At 58.6% G+C, this 14,453-nt stretch overlaps 1 protein-coding gene across 3 annotated transcripts in view; it reads left to right on the top strand.

The window, feature by feature from the left end:
- Window positions 1–11,056, top strand: part of BMP1 (bone morphogenetic protein 1) — a 38,637-nt gene extending 27,581 nt beyond the window's left edge. For 2 of the 3 annotated variants that reach the window (XM_074355746.1, XM_074355747.1), the window contains 5 exons: window positions 2,657–2,782; window positions 5,815–5,942; window positions 6,330–6,543; window positions 8,159–8,409; window positions 10,314–11,056. In XM_074355746.1, coding sequence (XP_074211847.1) covers window positions 2,657–2,782; window positions 5,815–5,942; window positions 6,330–6,543; window positions 8,159–8,409; window positions 10,314–10,448 — 854 coding nt within the window. In that variant the 3' untranslated portion in view covers window positions 10,449–11,056. Of the gene's footprint in view, window positions 1–1,997; window positions 2,223–2,656; window positions 2,783–5,814; window positions 5,943–6,329; window positions 6,544–8,158; window positions 8,410–10,313 lie in introns of those variants that run through there. The other variant, XM_074355748.1, reaches the window with a different exon arrangement.
- Window positions 11,057–14,453: the final 3,397 nt, after the last annotated feature.

The raw sequence follows: 14,453 nt of genomic DNA, 5'->3' as shown, positions 1-14,453 counted from the left end.
GCTCCAGTCTTGGGGGGCGGAGGGGATGACTATGTCTGTCAGGCCTAGAGCCCAGGGCTCTCCACCCATGGTCACCGCCCTGCCCTGACACTGTGCCCACCCCACCCTCAGCCCCACACAGACGCACGCGCACACACACACGTGCACATCTGCACATGCACACACATGCACTGCCCCTTCGCACAAGAAACCTGCAGAGGACCCTCACCTGTGGGCGTCAAGGCTCAGCCCTCAGGGCCCGGGGCATCTGACTCTGGCCCCCCAGGAGGGGGGCTATTTGGACTTTTGGGACACCCAGCGAGGAGACCCTAAGGCAAGAAGAAGAGAGAGCCTGAAGACCTTCAGTGTGACCCCAGCCACCTTCCGGGGCATTTGGCACTGGAGGGTGAGTGCCATCTCCTTGTCTGGGCCGTGTCCACCCTCTGCTCCTGCCCCTCCTGCAACCTGCTCCCCTGGCTCCCAGGAGAGGCTGCCCCCACCCCACCAGGCCAGAGCCCCGCCCCGGGCACTTCCTCAGGGTTACTGCTCTCACTCCTGCACTCAGCCACTCACTCACCCACTCACTCATTCATTGGGCAAGTATTTCTTTTACCCCTACATTGTGCCAGGCACTGTACTTGGTATTTGGAGCCCAAATATGAGGAAGGCGTGGGGTCAAAGCATTTCAGGGAAATCTTTGTTCAGTCCATGAGCGGGGACCGCTGAAGCTGCTAGCATAGTCACCAGTGAGTCCCTCGGTGAACCCCCCAAGATGACTCGCAGGGTGCTCCTCAGCCCCACTTTCTCACAGGGCTCGTGCGAAGGCAGCTTCCACAGGGTCCCCTGTGACGCCCTATAACTAAAAAGGAGCCCCGAGGAAGTATGTAAGGACTCCACATCTTAACCTTGGGTTTCCATGGGCCCCAAGGGGTCTGGCTCACCTGAGAGTGGATCAGAGAAGCAGGGCCCTCTGGGAGCCAGTGCTCCAGCCCGCAGGCCCCTCTCCTGTGCGAGACCAGGAACAGAGCCCCCGTTGTCACAGTCCCCGCCTGGCCAGCAGGGTTCATCTCTGGAATTCTGGGTGTCCATTTTCCACTCCCCTTCCCCGAATGCCTGCGTCCATGCCAGGCACACAGTCCCCAGAATGACCACGGAGAGACTGGAGAGTATGTGTGTGAGGTACCCACGCCTGTGACCAGGTGTCCCTCTGTGTCGGTGCACTTGTTTCTGCGTTCACTGGAAAGTGCGTGTGCAGAGTCACCTGACCGGGAGCAGCTGCACATGTGAGCACTCCTGAGCCCCCGACCTCTGCATCCGTCCGCGTCTCCGTTGGTACCTGTGCGCGGGGCCCTGAGTGCCCGCACATGCCGCTGGGCCTGTGCGTCCGTCCCTGTGCACGCTTCTGCACACACCTGGGGAGTGAGCAAGCCATGCCTGTCTGTGTACGTGGGTACACAGATGGCTCACAGGTGGTGTCTGTGTGTGAGGGGCTGACATGTGTCCTGCGCAAGTGTGTGCGTGTGTAACCGTGGGTCGGCTTCTGTGCTGCCAAGTAGGGACGACAGTACCTGGTGAGGGACACTGTGTCTGTAGGTGTGTTGGTGAGTGTAGTGAGTGTGTCTGTGTGTAACACACTCTGTAGCTGCAGCGCCAGGAGGGAGCTGAGCTCTGGATGAGTTCCCCCACCCCGTTCCAACGGACTGCTCCCCTCTGCCAGAGACTGCATCTCCCTCCCCAGTGTGCGGCCTCTTCCCACCCCCAGCCTTCTCCCCGCTGCAGGCTTCCTCCCCGTCCTTTCCTGTTGCTGCGCCTCCTCCCACCTGCTGCCCCTCCGTGACCTGGCTGCACCGCCGGACATGGCCATCCTGCATGTGTGTCCCGCTGCCTTCCCGCCCTGCCCGGGGACCCGCCTCGGAGCCAGAGCCGGGCCTGGTTTTCACTGCTCTCCCTCCCTGGCCCCCCCCGCCCTCCACCCCCACCCCTTGGTCCCTTTTCTCCTTCTCTCTCTCTCATTTCAGAAAAAAGGCCAGCTCTGCAGCCCCCCCGGAGACGCCCCCAGCAGCTCAAATTCCGAGTGCAGAAAAGAAACCGGACCCCCCAGTGAGGCCTGCCTGGCCTCAGGACCCTTTGTTACTCAGGAACCTCACCTTGGACAGAATGGGATGGGGCTCTGCTGCCGCCCACCCCCACCTCCGCTCTGCCATGCTGGCCGCCTCCCCCTGGCCGGACAGAACTGGTGCTCTCCTCACCCCGTCCCCCTCACGTGGACAGGGGGCCCTCCCTGCCCCCCGCCCCCTCCCATTTTGATGGTGTCTGTGACATTTCCTGTTGTGAAGTAAAAGAGGGACCCCTGCGTCCTGCTCCTTTCTCTTGCAGTCTGCTTGTCCGTGTGTCTGTTTTTCCACTTGTCCTTCTGTCCAGTAAGCAGGTAATGGTTCCCATGCCAGTCAGCTCTGGACCCCAGCCCTTCCTCCGTCCACTTGGAATTTCTCTCCCCACAGCTGGGCCCCCCTCAGTTGGCTCTGCTTGTGCCCGGGACCCCCATCATCGCCTCGGCCTCTGCTCCCCACCCTGCCTCCCCAGGGGAGGACGCCCGGCCAGACCTCCCACTTGCCCTGGGGTGACGCCGCCCTCAGCCCTGCACAGACCCGTCTGCCCTTGCTTGCTCCCCCTGCAGACAAAGACGAGTGCTCCAAGGATAACGGCAGCTGCCAGCAAGACTGCATCAACACCTTCGGCAGCTACGAGTGTCAGTGCCGCAGTGGCTTCGTCCTCCACGACAACAAACACGATTGCAAGGAAGGTAAGCAGCTCCGGAGCCCTTCCAGCACCGCCCCTGCCCACGCGTGCAGCCTGCAGCGCTGGGACGGGGAGCGGGGTCAGAGATGCCGTCTCCTTTGGCCTCTATTTGGATTCCAGAAGCTGAGTGACCTCTGAGGTCACCTTGTTTTGCCTCCTGCCTGGTACATGGACCCCCGCCCTGCGACCCCCCCCAGCAATATGCAAGCCACACACACTTCCGGTCTTGTGTGTATCAGGGGAGGAGGGGCTCATGGCTTCCCCCAGGCTCCCCTTTTAGGCTGTTCTGGTAATTATGCCCCTTAAAATCCACATCCAAGTCTCCTTTTGTACCCACCTCCCTCTGTCAGGGAGGTTGAGATGGGACAGTGGCTAAGAGCACAGATCCTGCAGCCAGACCACGTGGCCCAGCCATGTCACTTAGCCAGCCGAGTGCCCTTGAGCAGCTGACTTCCTCTCTACGTGCCTGGGTTTGCCGTGAGTGATGCATAGATGATAACAGCCCCGCCTCAAGGGTACAGGGTGCTGCGACGTGCTCCGAGCAGCGTCTGGCTCATAGCAAGCGCAGTCACGTATGCTACCATTATCCATCACACCTCAGATCCCCTGGGACCCAGGGTCACTGCCTCCCTGACATGGAAGCCCTGCAGGTCCCTGAAAACAGCTCTGTGTCGTGGCGCACATCATCAGATACCTCTTTGGACACAATGCAATGCTGGCCTGCTCCAAGGCGTTAATTGCATGCTTGCTGGGAGCCTACTATCCCAGCAGCACGATGCAGACTCGCCTCTGACACTGAGTGTCTGTGTGCCGCTGGGTGAGTCACTTCACCTCTCTGAGCTTCAGCTTCCTCACCCATGAGATGGTCCTAAACATTAGAGCCCATGCTTTGAGCACTTAGCACAGTGCCTGGCAAATGCGTCTTCTCTCCATTACTGGGTGGACGACCCAGATCCTGACAGATAAACTGCCGACTATAATAAACAGAGTTGAAGCACCCAATAGACACTCAGGGGCTTCCAACCCATCACTCCCACTCCCCAAATAGAGTTCCTGACTTACGGAGCCCCCACATCCTTTAGCTAGAGGAGACCTTCTGATGTCTGAACTGCATTGTAGCTTTGTACACTCTCTCTGAAAAAGAGGATTTTGCTAAAGAACCCTCAGCTTCGGCATCGACAAGCTAGCCAGCGGAAGGTGTACACTTCTTGGGAGGAGGGCCTCTCTGTAGCTCTGATTCATTCTAGAAGCACCGGTGGTTCCACACTCCAGTGATAGGCTACTTACAAATCAGTCAGTATTTCCTGACCGCCCGTGGAGGGTGTAGCACTGTGCAAAATTCTGTAGGGGATTCAAGAGAGGATCCCTCTGGTCCCAAGAAGACTGCAGTCCAGCTAGGGAGAGAAGTGGGCATGGAAGGAGACATCAGAAGGCGTGGAAGACCGGTGTAGAAATGGGGGGCCAGTGAGTGCGGAGATGGGGGGCTGTGGATGGATAATGGAAGCAGCTCATAGCTCCAGTATAGAGGCCAGGAGCCCCACCTGCCTCCACCCGGGCTGCTGGGCAGCCTGCAAGGGCACTGCCCCTCTCTGGGCCCTGGCGGATATGCATTCATCCTGTGAGCAATGTGCGGCCCACACCCCACCCACCCTTTTCTCCTCCCCAGCCCAGCAGTGCACTGGCTTTTCCTCAGATTGGATGATCATGGATCAGGAGCATCAGCTTTTAAACTGGAGTTTGCGAGGCCACGCTTCTCCAAGGCAGAGGGCAGGTGGCAGTGGATCGAGGAGCCATGAGTAGTGAGAACGTGGTGATAGCAAGTTTCCTTGAAGGAAAGGAGCCCAGATGGGCAGCAGCTGGAGGGGAGCGTGCGTTGTTTTAGGATGGGCAGAGTGTCAGAAAGTTCATGGGCTGGCAGATCTGACAGAGAGAGGGGGGCTGTGTGTGTGGTAGGAGGGTCCCCAGATGGTGGGCAGCACGAGCTCCAGCTCACAGAAGGAAAGTCCATTCCTGCCAGAGAGGAGGGCACCTTCTCCGAGATGCAGCAGGAGGGAAGGTGAGTTTGCAGGTAGGGAGTGGGATGTTGAAGTCGCTTATATTGGAGGGCCCTGCTTTTCTCAAGGAGGCAGGAGGTGAGGTGGTCTGCTCGGAGCAGGGCTGGGTGTTGAGGAGAGGGCTGAAGGTTTGGAGCCACGGCTGAGGAGGGGAGAGATGGAGCCAGTGAAGGACAAATCCAAAGATTACCAAGTGATGGGGCCCAGCCAACCTGGAGATCACAGTTAGGGTTTTTCAAGATGGTGCAGCCCAAGCATGGCTGTTGATAGGCAGTTGGGGTGATCGGCCACGTGGTCCAGCTGATAGAGAAGCACGTTAAGTCAGCTCAGGAGGAAGTATTGGGAGACACCAGAAGGACTGAGGCTGTGGAGGTCTCTCTAAAGTTGCGAAGCGTTAAAGCAACAGGAGGGCCTGAGAGCCCTGGAAGGACGGGAGGTGGCCACTGAGAGCGTGATGCGTTTGTAGCATCAAGAAATGGAGGGTGATGGCAAAGCCTCGGGAGCAGGGCAGTAAGAACCCACAGAGCTGAGAAGGTCAGGGTGTGGATGGGCCGTCTGTGTGTTCGTTGACGTCACCTAGGATGGTGGCAGGAGTCGGGTGGAGAGAACTGAGTCAGGTGCCAAAGTCTTCTGTGAGTGTGGAGGCATGACAGGAGCTTAGAGGATGCCAGCATTGAGGGCAGAGGTGATGTGGCCAGATGGCCTTAAAGGCCCAGCCGTGCACTCGGGGCACCTGTGGGGGCTGCTGGCATGGATGCTGCCGGGTGGAGTCCAGCTTGGAACCGAGCAGCTGCTTTTCACTAGGCTGGGTGACTGAATGGAAAAGAAGTAATGTCAGCCTTCAGTCCATTTCTAAGAGGAGGACAGAGAAGCGAGAGAGGAGGAGGGCAGGAGGGAAGGGCTTCCTTCCTTTCTTCACAGGGACCAGTGGCACATAGGGTTCCTGCTGATCCCCTTCCCCTCACTCACCCCCCCCCCACAGCCGGCTGTGACCACAAGGTGACTTCCACCAGCGGCACCATCACCAGCCCCAACTGGCCTGACAAATACCCCAGCAAGAAGGAGTGTACCTGGGCCATCTCTAGCACCCCCGGGCACCGGGTCAAGCTGGTAAGGTGCCCACTCCCCAGCCTGCCTGGGCACCCCTGCTCCTCCATGCCTTCTGGCCATCACCTATTTCCCGTCAGCTCCAAAGCCCCATGTCACCCAGAGCACTGCCTGGAGCGATGCCGGTTGCAGGCCCGTGGCCTGGCTGAGCCCATATGGCTGCCATCCCTGTGAGAACCCCAAGTCTGGTCTGGACAAAGGCCCTTTCCCAAAATACAGTGTGGGTGTACCTGCCATCGCCCCAGTCCTAGGTCCTCCATCCTTCCCATCCACCAGCAGCGATCACTCCCTGGTGTCCATGAACTGGGGTCCGGAGACCTAGGTTTGTTGCCCACCCCTCCCGCCCTTCAGCCAGTTTCCTAATGCGCTTTCGTCCCTCACACCCTCCAGACCTTCACGGAGATGGACATTGAGTCCCAGCCTGAGTGTGCCTACGACCACCTGGAGGTGTATGATGGGCGTGACGCCAAGGCCCCCGTCCTGGGCCGCTTCTGCGGGAGCAAGAAGCCCGAGCCCGTCCTGGCCACAGGCAGCCGCATGTTCCTGCGCTTCTACTCGGACAATTCCGTGCAGAGGAAGGGCTTCCAGGCGTCCCACTCCACAGGTGAGCCCCCCGAGAGGCCAGGGCGCTGGGCGGCCGGTACCCTTGGGCTGTCATTTGTCCTGAGGCTTCTGCTAATCCTGATCTCAAAGGCAGGCCCTGGGTTTGGGGTGAGGGTTTTACAAAGAGCTGGTGAAGACAGGCAGGCCAAGCCCATGACTCAGTGCAGAGACAGTGTGTCCTGAAGGCAAGGCCAGGGGGGCAGAGAGTAAGCCTCCTGGGCGAGGGAGGGGAGGTTCTGATTAGAGTTGGGAAGGTCAGAAAACAGGGCAGTAACAACCGGAGGTGGGGAACCCAGGGGTGGGGAGGGAGTCCCCTGGAGTCCCCAGTGGTAGGACACTTGACTGTGCAGTAGCCCACCCACGTTCCAGCCCCCCAAATTCACTCCATCATTCATTCTACAGACACCTGTTAACACGTGGAATGTATAAGGCAGCATTCTAAGTGGGGGTCACAAAGTGAACAAAGCAGACAGACTTCTCAGTCCTTGAGACATTTCTTCTGCTTTGATTTGGTCGTTGACTCAACGACCTTTTCCTGAGCCCCAGCCCTGTGCAGAAGACGCAGAGGGGCACAGGCCATGAATCACGCACGAGACCTTCACCCGGCCCACCCGGGAAGCCACAGCCCGGGAGTGAGACAGGACATGGACAGAGATAATTGCAGCAGGAGACAAAACACGATAAGGGCCTCTCTGTGGGTGAGAGCTGATGGGTCACTCTAGGTGGGGAGTGGGGGGAGCCCAGCACAGCCGTGATCCCAGGACAGCTCTGGGTGCACATAGGTGACTGCAGGTCATTTCCTATGTGAGTCTAGCAGTGAAGTGGGAATATGTGGCCACGGAGGAAGCCTGGAGCCCAGTCCTGCGAGGCCTGGGACGCCAGGCCAGGAGGGTCAGAGGGGGGTTTGCAGTCTTCTCGTGGGTCTTAAGCTACCTGTTCGGGAGCGCCCAGAACTGATGGTTCCACAGCCTCCCCTCCTCCCTTTCAGCTCAGTCCCTGACCCGGGCCCCACCCACCCATTCCCCACCCAGCATCCTGGAGGCCAGAGGGCATCGGGAGGAGGTGGACATGGATGGCCCTGCCCTGCCTGTTCTCGTTTGCCTCTCCCAGCACAGGGTCACAAACTGGAGGCCCGGAACTCCATTTGGCATTCAGACCTGCTATGTTTGGCCCACGCTGTGTTTTTTAAAGACGTGAGCCAGCGTTTTAAACTTAGGAGTTTTCGCCTAAAGTCCAGATGTACATCTTCTCTCTTAAGAATGGGAGCTCTGGTGACTCAAGGGCCACGTTCTTCTGTGACAGCCATCAGCTGAAGCGAATTAGCAATGTCCTCTTTGGACAAGTGCACTCTCCCCAGCGCCTCCGCTCAGAGTGGCCTTCCACCCTGCCGCGTCCCTGGGCCTCTGTGGGCATCTCTCCAGGCAGAGAGCAACAGAGCACTTGTTCCAGGCCGAGTCCTGGGCTGGGTTCAAAGCCACCTATCACTAGCCATGTGGCCTGAGCCAGGGCCTCCATCCAGCCAGGAAGACTGCACGTCGTGAGACACAGTGTCTGGGCCGCAGCCCTGCTTGGGGAGGGGTGGTGGCCGATCTTGTGTGTCCCCCCGCCCCCAACAGAGTGCGGAGGCCAGGTGCAGGCAGAGGTGAAGACCAAGGACCTTTACTCCCACGCCCAGTTTGGTGACAACAACTACCCCGGAGGGGTGGACTGCGAGTGGGTCATCGTGGCCGAGGAAGGCTACGGCGTCGAGCTGGTGTTCCAGACCTTCGAGGTGGAGGAGGAGACCGACTGCGGCTACGACTACATGGAGCTGTTCGACGGCTACGACAGCGCCGCCCCCAGGCTGGGGCGCTACTGCGGCTCGGGGGTGAGGCCCCGCCCCCGCCCCTGCCCCGCCCCGCCCCGCCCCAGTGCAGACCCAGCGCCGAGGTGACGCAGCTGAGCCTCTGAGGGCGTGGGGCTCTGGCGTGGGTGGCAGCACCTGCCTGCCTGGCGCTTTGCAGGAGCCAGAGACCCAGCTAACGCAGACGTTCCTGCAGCCTCGGGCACAGGCCCTGCCCTGACCCAAGCCTGCTCAGCACCAGTATGATTCTGTCTCTAAGGTAGTTTGCATCTAGGGAGGAGGATGGCGTTCCCTCTGCCGCCTCTTTCCCTTGCTCCGTTCCAAAGGCAGCTCCCAGGGCCCGGAATGAGGGCAGAGGTTGGGGCAAGATCCAGGCACCAGGGCTGAGCTAGACAGTCATCCTGGCAGAGCCGTAACAATACCCTCATCTCTTCCACTGCCGGCTTCTCTTCTTGGCTAAAGGCCAGCTGGTCCCAAAGCATATTGGTGCTGCTGTCCAAGCAGACACGGAGCATCACTGCTTGGTCCATAAAATGGCACTTTCAGAGGCAGTGGGCAAAAGTCTGCTTAATGGGATTTTAACTAAGGCCACAGGAAAACCACAGAGATGGATTTATTTTCCTCCTGGGCAGAGCTTGTGGCTTGTTTTGTTTTTTTCTTTTGTTTTTTTTTAATCCTTTCCACTTTCAGACAATGCCATCCTCCCCTCCCCATTCCACACACACACACACACACACACACACACACACACACACACACACAGACTTTTGCACATGTACTTGCATTCATACGCACACTCAGACATGTACTCCTTCCCATCACTTCCTTGATCCCCTGCCTTTCTCATGGCCATGCTCAGGGGCAGCAGGAAGGGTTAAACTTTCCAAGAGCTGCAGCAGCTGCTGGACCCAGTGTTGGCTGGTGGAATCTCCCCTTAGGAGCAGAGTTCCAGCCTTTGTCAACTGGCAAGGTCTGGGCAGGGCTGGGACAGGGGGGAGAGATGGGGAAGCGGAACACGTAGCTGCTCCGAATCCCCTGGCCACCAAGCTAGCATGCCCTCCCCACTTTGCCCTTTGTAACTCCCTTGATCCGACACACTCGAATGAGTCACACACCAAATCAGGCGTCCCCAGGTGGCTTCTTCCAGAGACTTCCACCAGCCTGGAGCCAGCGGGAGGGGACCTGGGGAAGGAACCCAGTTCCGTCAGGGCTTCCTGGCATGGTGGCTGGAAATGTCCCCAAGGTTCTCGGAAATGATCCTTTCCATGCCTCAAGGGCCAGGGCCTCTGTGTGCTGATGCTCTGCGGGCGGCTCTCACTCTGAGGGCCTGCACACAGAGGTAAGGAGGGGCTTGCAGGAGCCTAGCAAGGGGCATCACCGAGAGCTGACCTTGGCCGGCATCAGCAGAGGGCAGGAGGGGAATAGCCGAGTCCCGGTCTGGGGGACCCAGCTGTCCTGTCTTCTCCAAGAGTTGGCCAGGACAGCAAGACGGCAGCCACTTGGAGAAATCGTTCCCTTTGCAAAGCCTTTCACAGCCATCCTCTTTTTCGTTTCCCCTCACTAGCCCTTCTAGGCTTGGGGAGCAGATGGCATTTTTTTCTGTTTGCTGTTGAGGGAAGTCAGGCACAGAGAGGGGCAGTGCCTTGCCTAAGACTTCACAGCTAACTAGTTAGTAGTTGCGCTGGGTGTGGAATGGAAGTGTGACTCTGACTTAAGACAAGCTCTTCTACCCACTGCTATCTCCCCTCCTCCAGGCGCCCCCTTAAACTCCTGCTAGCAAACAGTCCTCTTCCTGCTTCAAGGTGCTGGGGGAATCTGGTGGAAGTCGGGAGCCGCCCGCCTTCCTTGCAGCAGAGGAACGTGGGGAGGGAAGACAGCAGTCCCAGCCCCTCGTCCTCAGCCTCACGCCCACCCCTTTCCTCTGTCAGCCTCCCGAGGAGGTGTATTCGGCGGGAGATTCTGTCCTGGTGAAATTCCACTCGGATGACACCATCACCAAAAAAGGCTTCCACCTGCGGTACACAAGCACCAAGTTCCAGGACACTCTGCACAGCAGGAAGTGACCACAGCCCCCACACGGGTGGGGCTGGCAGGCCTGCTGCCCCTGGTCACCTGAGCCGGACAGCAGGGGGCGGGCAGAAGGCGGACACCCCGTCCTCGTCCCCAGTGCCAGGACCTGTGGGCTGATGGTCTGGGTGAGGCTGTCCTCAAGAGGCAGGGGACTGGACTCCTACATAAGCCACTTCTCCACGGTCCCTTCCTCCCTCGCCCCCACCGGAGTGAGGGGCCAGGGCCAGGGAGCCAGAGCTTTCCCTGAGACACTTGAAGTGGCCATTCCTCTCTGGGGGCCTGGCCCGGTGGGTGAGGGTCTGTCAGCAGGACCCGCCCCCTTCCCTGCCCATCTCTACACACTATATTGTGTACAGCCGGTGGCATAGCTTCATTGTAATGTACATTTCCCACCCCTTCTCCAACCTCGATTTGGTTTTATTTTAATCCCCCACTTCCCCCTGTTCCCTGGGGTGTGAGTTTCTGCACATGTCCCACAGGAGCCACAGTGGGAAGATGCAGGGGAGGGGGTGGGGCAACAAGACAGGGCTTCTCTCAGGCCCAGTGGCTGGTCGGCCACACCAGGGCACCCCAGCAAATAAACCGAAAGTGTTACAGCCAGTATCCTGTGCCAGATGCTCTCTCTGGGACGTGGGGGCCCGGGGTGGGGAGGCATCGCATTCCAGATGTGCAGGCTTGCACTGTCTGGGGCCGGCTCACAGCCAGGGCACCTGGCCTCCCTGGCTGCCCTTCCTTCCTTCAGTTCCAGAGCCCCTGAGGGTGTGATTTCACACTCCGGCACACACAAATACAGGCGCCTTGCACACTTCAGCCTGCAGGCGCAGCACGTACACACACTGCTCCTAGCCCCCCCACACACACAACAAAGGGGTGGGACATTCTGTTTGGTGGGGTAGGAGGAGGTATGTAAAAGGGGACGGTGTGTGTCTGTCCATCCAGTGTCCATCTGGGTCTTCTGTCTCTAGGTCTGGGTGTCAGGCTCTGGGAGCCCACAGAACACCAGCCTCAGCTGGAATGAATCCACCAGCTGGCCCCCAGTACCTGCCTTCCAGAAGGGCAGACCCCGGATGCTGGCCTCACGGGTCCTTCTCTCCCCAGGGAGACAAGAGCCAGACGCTCGGCAGCCACTGAGCAAACATTCCAGCTCTGGGCCTCTCTCCCAAGGTGACCCATGGCTGTGTCTTGTCTGGCCCCCTCCTTCCTGACATTTCTCCTCCCTCCGCAGCCAGCAGTGAGGCATAGACCTGTCTTCCGGAGGCCAAGAGGAGAGAAACCACATCCCTGCTCCTTCCCTTCAAAGCAGCCTCTCTCTCCCCTTTCTTTATGTGGACCTCACAGGGAAAGAAAGCCAGAGAGGACCCAGATTCTCTGCCTGGGCTGACCACTCCCAGATTCCAGAATGAGCCAGGCGGCATACTGCAAGCCCCGGGGCTCCCTGAGACCCTACAGTGGGACTGGAGGTCTTTTACTGGCCCCAAGCTCCTCCCTTTTGCTAGATGATGTCTGAACTATGTGGGGGGACCCACCCCCAGGGTGCAGTATGGCATGGTGTACCCCATTTTGGTCCTTTAAGCAGAAAGCAGCAGTGGAAACCAAACGCATGGCTGGTATCTAATGTGCATGCAGGGCCAGCTCCCCCGGTCAGGCTGCAGCCCTCTCTTCCTGTCCTGACCGCAGGTGAGGGAGTGGGTGATGGCAGAAGAGCCAGTGAGATCACAGGCTGTGATGTCACAGCCACCCCTCCCTGTCTCTACCTCCTCTGACCCACATGCACAGAAAGGCCGGAAGGGCCACGAGCAGAATGGAGAGGCCCCCAAACCGTTGGAGCTGCCTGGGCATTTTACCCAGACACTTTGCCAGCCAGCTTGGCATCAGCTCCACAACAAAATTTGTAGTCAGTGGTCACAGCTCTCCTCACCAGCCCGCCAGATTCCTCTGATGCTCAGAGGACCACACTCCCAGTTCACAAACCACATGCGCGAAGGGAGCCAGGATCATAGCCCTGTCCAGACTGCGGAGCTCCAGCCCGAGAGAGCACCCGGGCCTCCACCCAGGACAGGGTCTTTGTGGAGAGCAAAAGCACCGCTGGAGGCAACTCGGGACCGACCCGACCCATGCAGCTGCCCCGGGCGCCCATCCCAAGACTCCATCACCACTATGGACTCGGGCCCTCTAACAACACAGGGGCTGTGCTGGTGGGCCCTCCCAGTCTTCCCTGGGCCCATGCGCAGAGGCTGTCTCTGGGTGGTGAAGGGTGCTCAGGAGCTGGCTGCAGGCCACTGATACACATTCCAGAACTTAATCAATGAATGTGTTCTCTGGACCCAGCCCTCCCTCACCTCCAGTTGCTTCAGGCTTCTAGTTTAGATGAACTCCAGCGCAGCTGCCCACCGGCTGAGGGGATTCCATGTTAGAGGAAGGCACCCTTGCTGCTCCAACTGTCTCCAAGTCCCTGAGATCCCCTGGGTCCTGAGTGCATGGCCGGCAGCAGAAGAGCTAGGATGGACCTGCCCCAGACTGCGGTCCCAACCTGGGAACCAGTTGGGATAACCACATACCCCGGAGCTCCAGGCTCCTCCCTCTGGGCACACCTCTCTAGCCCTTGGAGGACAGGACACTAGCCCTGGCCTGGCGGTCAGGAGACCTGGCTGTGCCTTTGCTTCACCCTCTGATGTTGGCCAGCTGTCCCCTCCCTGGGGCTCTGCTCCCCAGTCTGTCACCGTTCCCCAGAAACTCTTCCTGCCAGGGTCTAGTCTCCAAGAGCCAGAGGGTGGGGCCAGGCTCCTGAGGCACCTGGGTGCTTCCAGGACCAACTGTTGGCTCAATTATAGAAGGAAAGTTGAATGCCCTATACTGTTCCGTCGCATCTTTTTCCCCCCTTCTCCGTTTGCCTCCCCTTCTTCCTAATCGCACAGGCTTCTCAATTATGAGAAGGTTATAAGCTTGAATGCAAACATAGCCAGCTTTGAACATAAGCTGTCCCACTTGGTAGCTGTGTGCTCCTGGGTGAGTCACTTAACTGCTCTGAGCTTCGGTTTCTTCACCTAGATACATGGGGTGAAAGCACAAGGTTTCAAGAAAGGAAGAGATACATTTTGGAGGGAGCCTGTCACATCATCTGCTGGCAAATAGGCTTTCCGTAAATGGGTCTTCCTTTCCGGTCCTCTGCCGAACAATTTTCCAGTTCCTGGACTATATGCCCTTGCTGTGCTAGAAGGAAACTTCTGGGCACACCAGTTTCCAACCGTGTGTTAGGAGTTTAGTGCAGCACTCTGCCTGCCAGAGAGGGCAATGCTTAACCCACAGCAGGGTGTGGCTTGCCAGGACGCAGGGGACATATTTCTGGCTCGCTGGTAGCCTTTCTGGGCACCTCCCAAGTCACACCCTGTTCTTGATTGTCCCTACATACAACGCTGATGCTAGAATCTGTGAAAAGATTTGCTGCCCTAGTTTGCAAAAAAATAGTAGTGCCTGACTTGGGAGGTGGGGGAGATAGGGAGAGGGCAGCCAGATGTTTCCCTAAAGAGTCATGAGGTCCCCAAAGCAGCCTCCTCCTTACCAGCCTGCTTCTTGTGCTCCAGCCCCCTCCCAGCCTCACTCCCTCCCCTCCCCCATCCCAGGAACATCTGGTTCCAATCTCCTCCAGATGCTGTGGCCAAGCTGTTTTATGGCCAATCACCTCAGCTCAGCTTCCTGAAGGCCCCCCCTCCATTTCGGGGAACAGTCCCTCCTCATCCCTTTCCTTGGGACCCTGGCCACCGCTTTTCCTAACATGGAGAAAAAATACAAAGCCAGATGAAACTGTGAGGGTCCTCAGAGCTGGCACCTCCCCTCCCACCTCCTTGTGGGGAGGGAGCTGTCTCTTCCATCCAGGATTAAAAGAAAGATGCTGGCCCAGAAGGAAAGGAACGGGCAGGGGAGAATGGGTGAACATCTGGACAGAGGAGACTCTGTGTGTGTGTGTGTGTGTGTGTGGCCACATGTGTGTGTTGGGTGTG

This window comes from Camelus bactrianus, chromosome 31 (assembly GCF_048773025.1).
Source record: "Camelus bactrianus isolate YW-2024 breed Bactrian camel chromosome 31, ASM4877302v1, whole genome shotgun sequence".
In the NCBI taxonomy this organism is placed as follows: domain Eukaryota; kingdom Metazoa; phylum Chordata; class Mammalia; order Artiodactyla; family Camelidae; genus Camelus; species Camelus bactrianus.
This window is presented reverse-complemented; position numbering and strand designations above follow the sequence as displayed.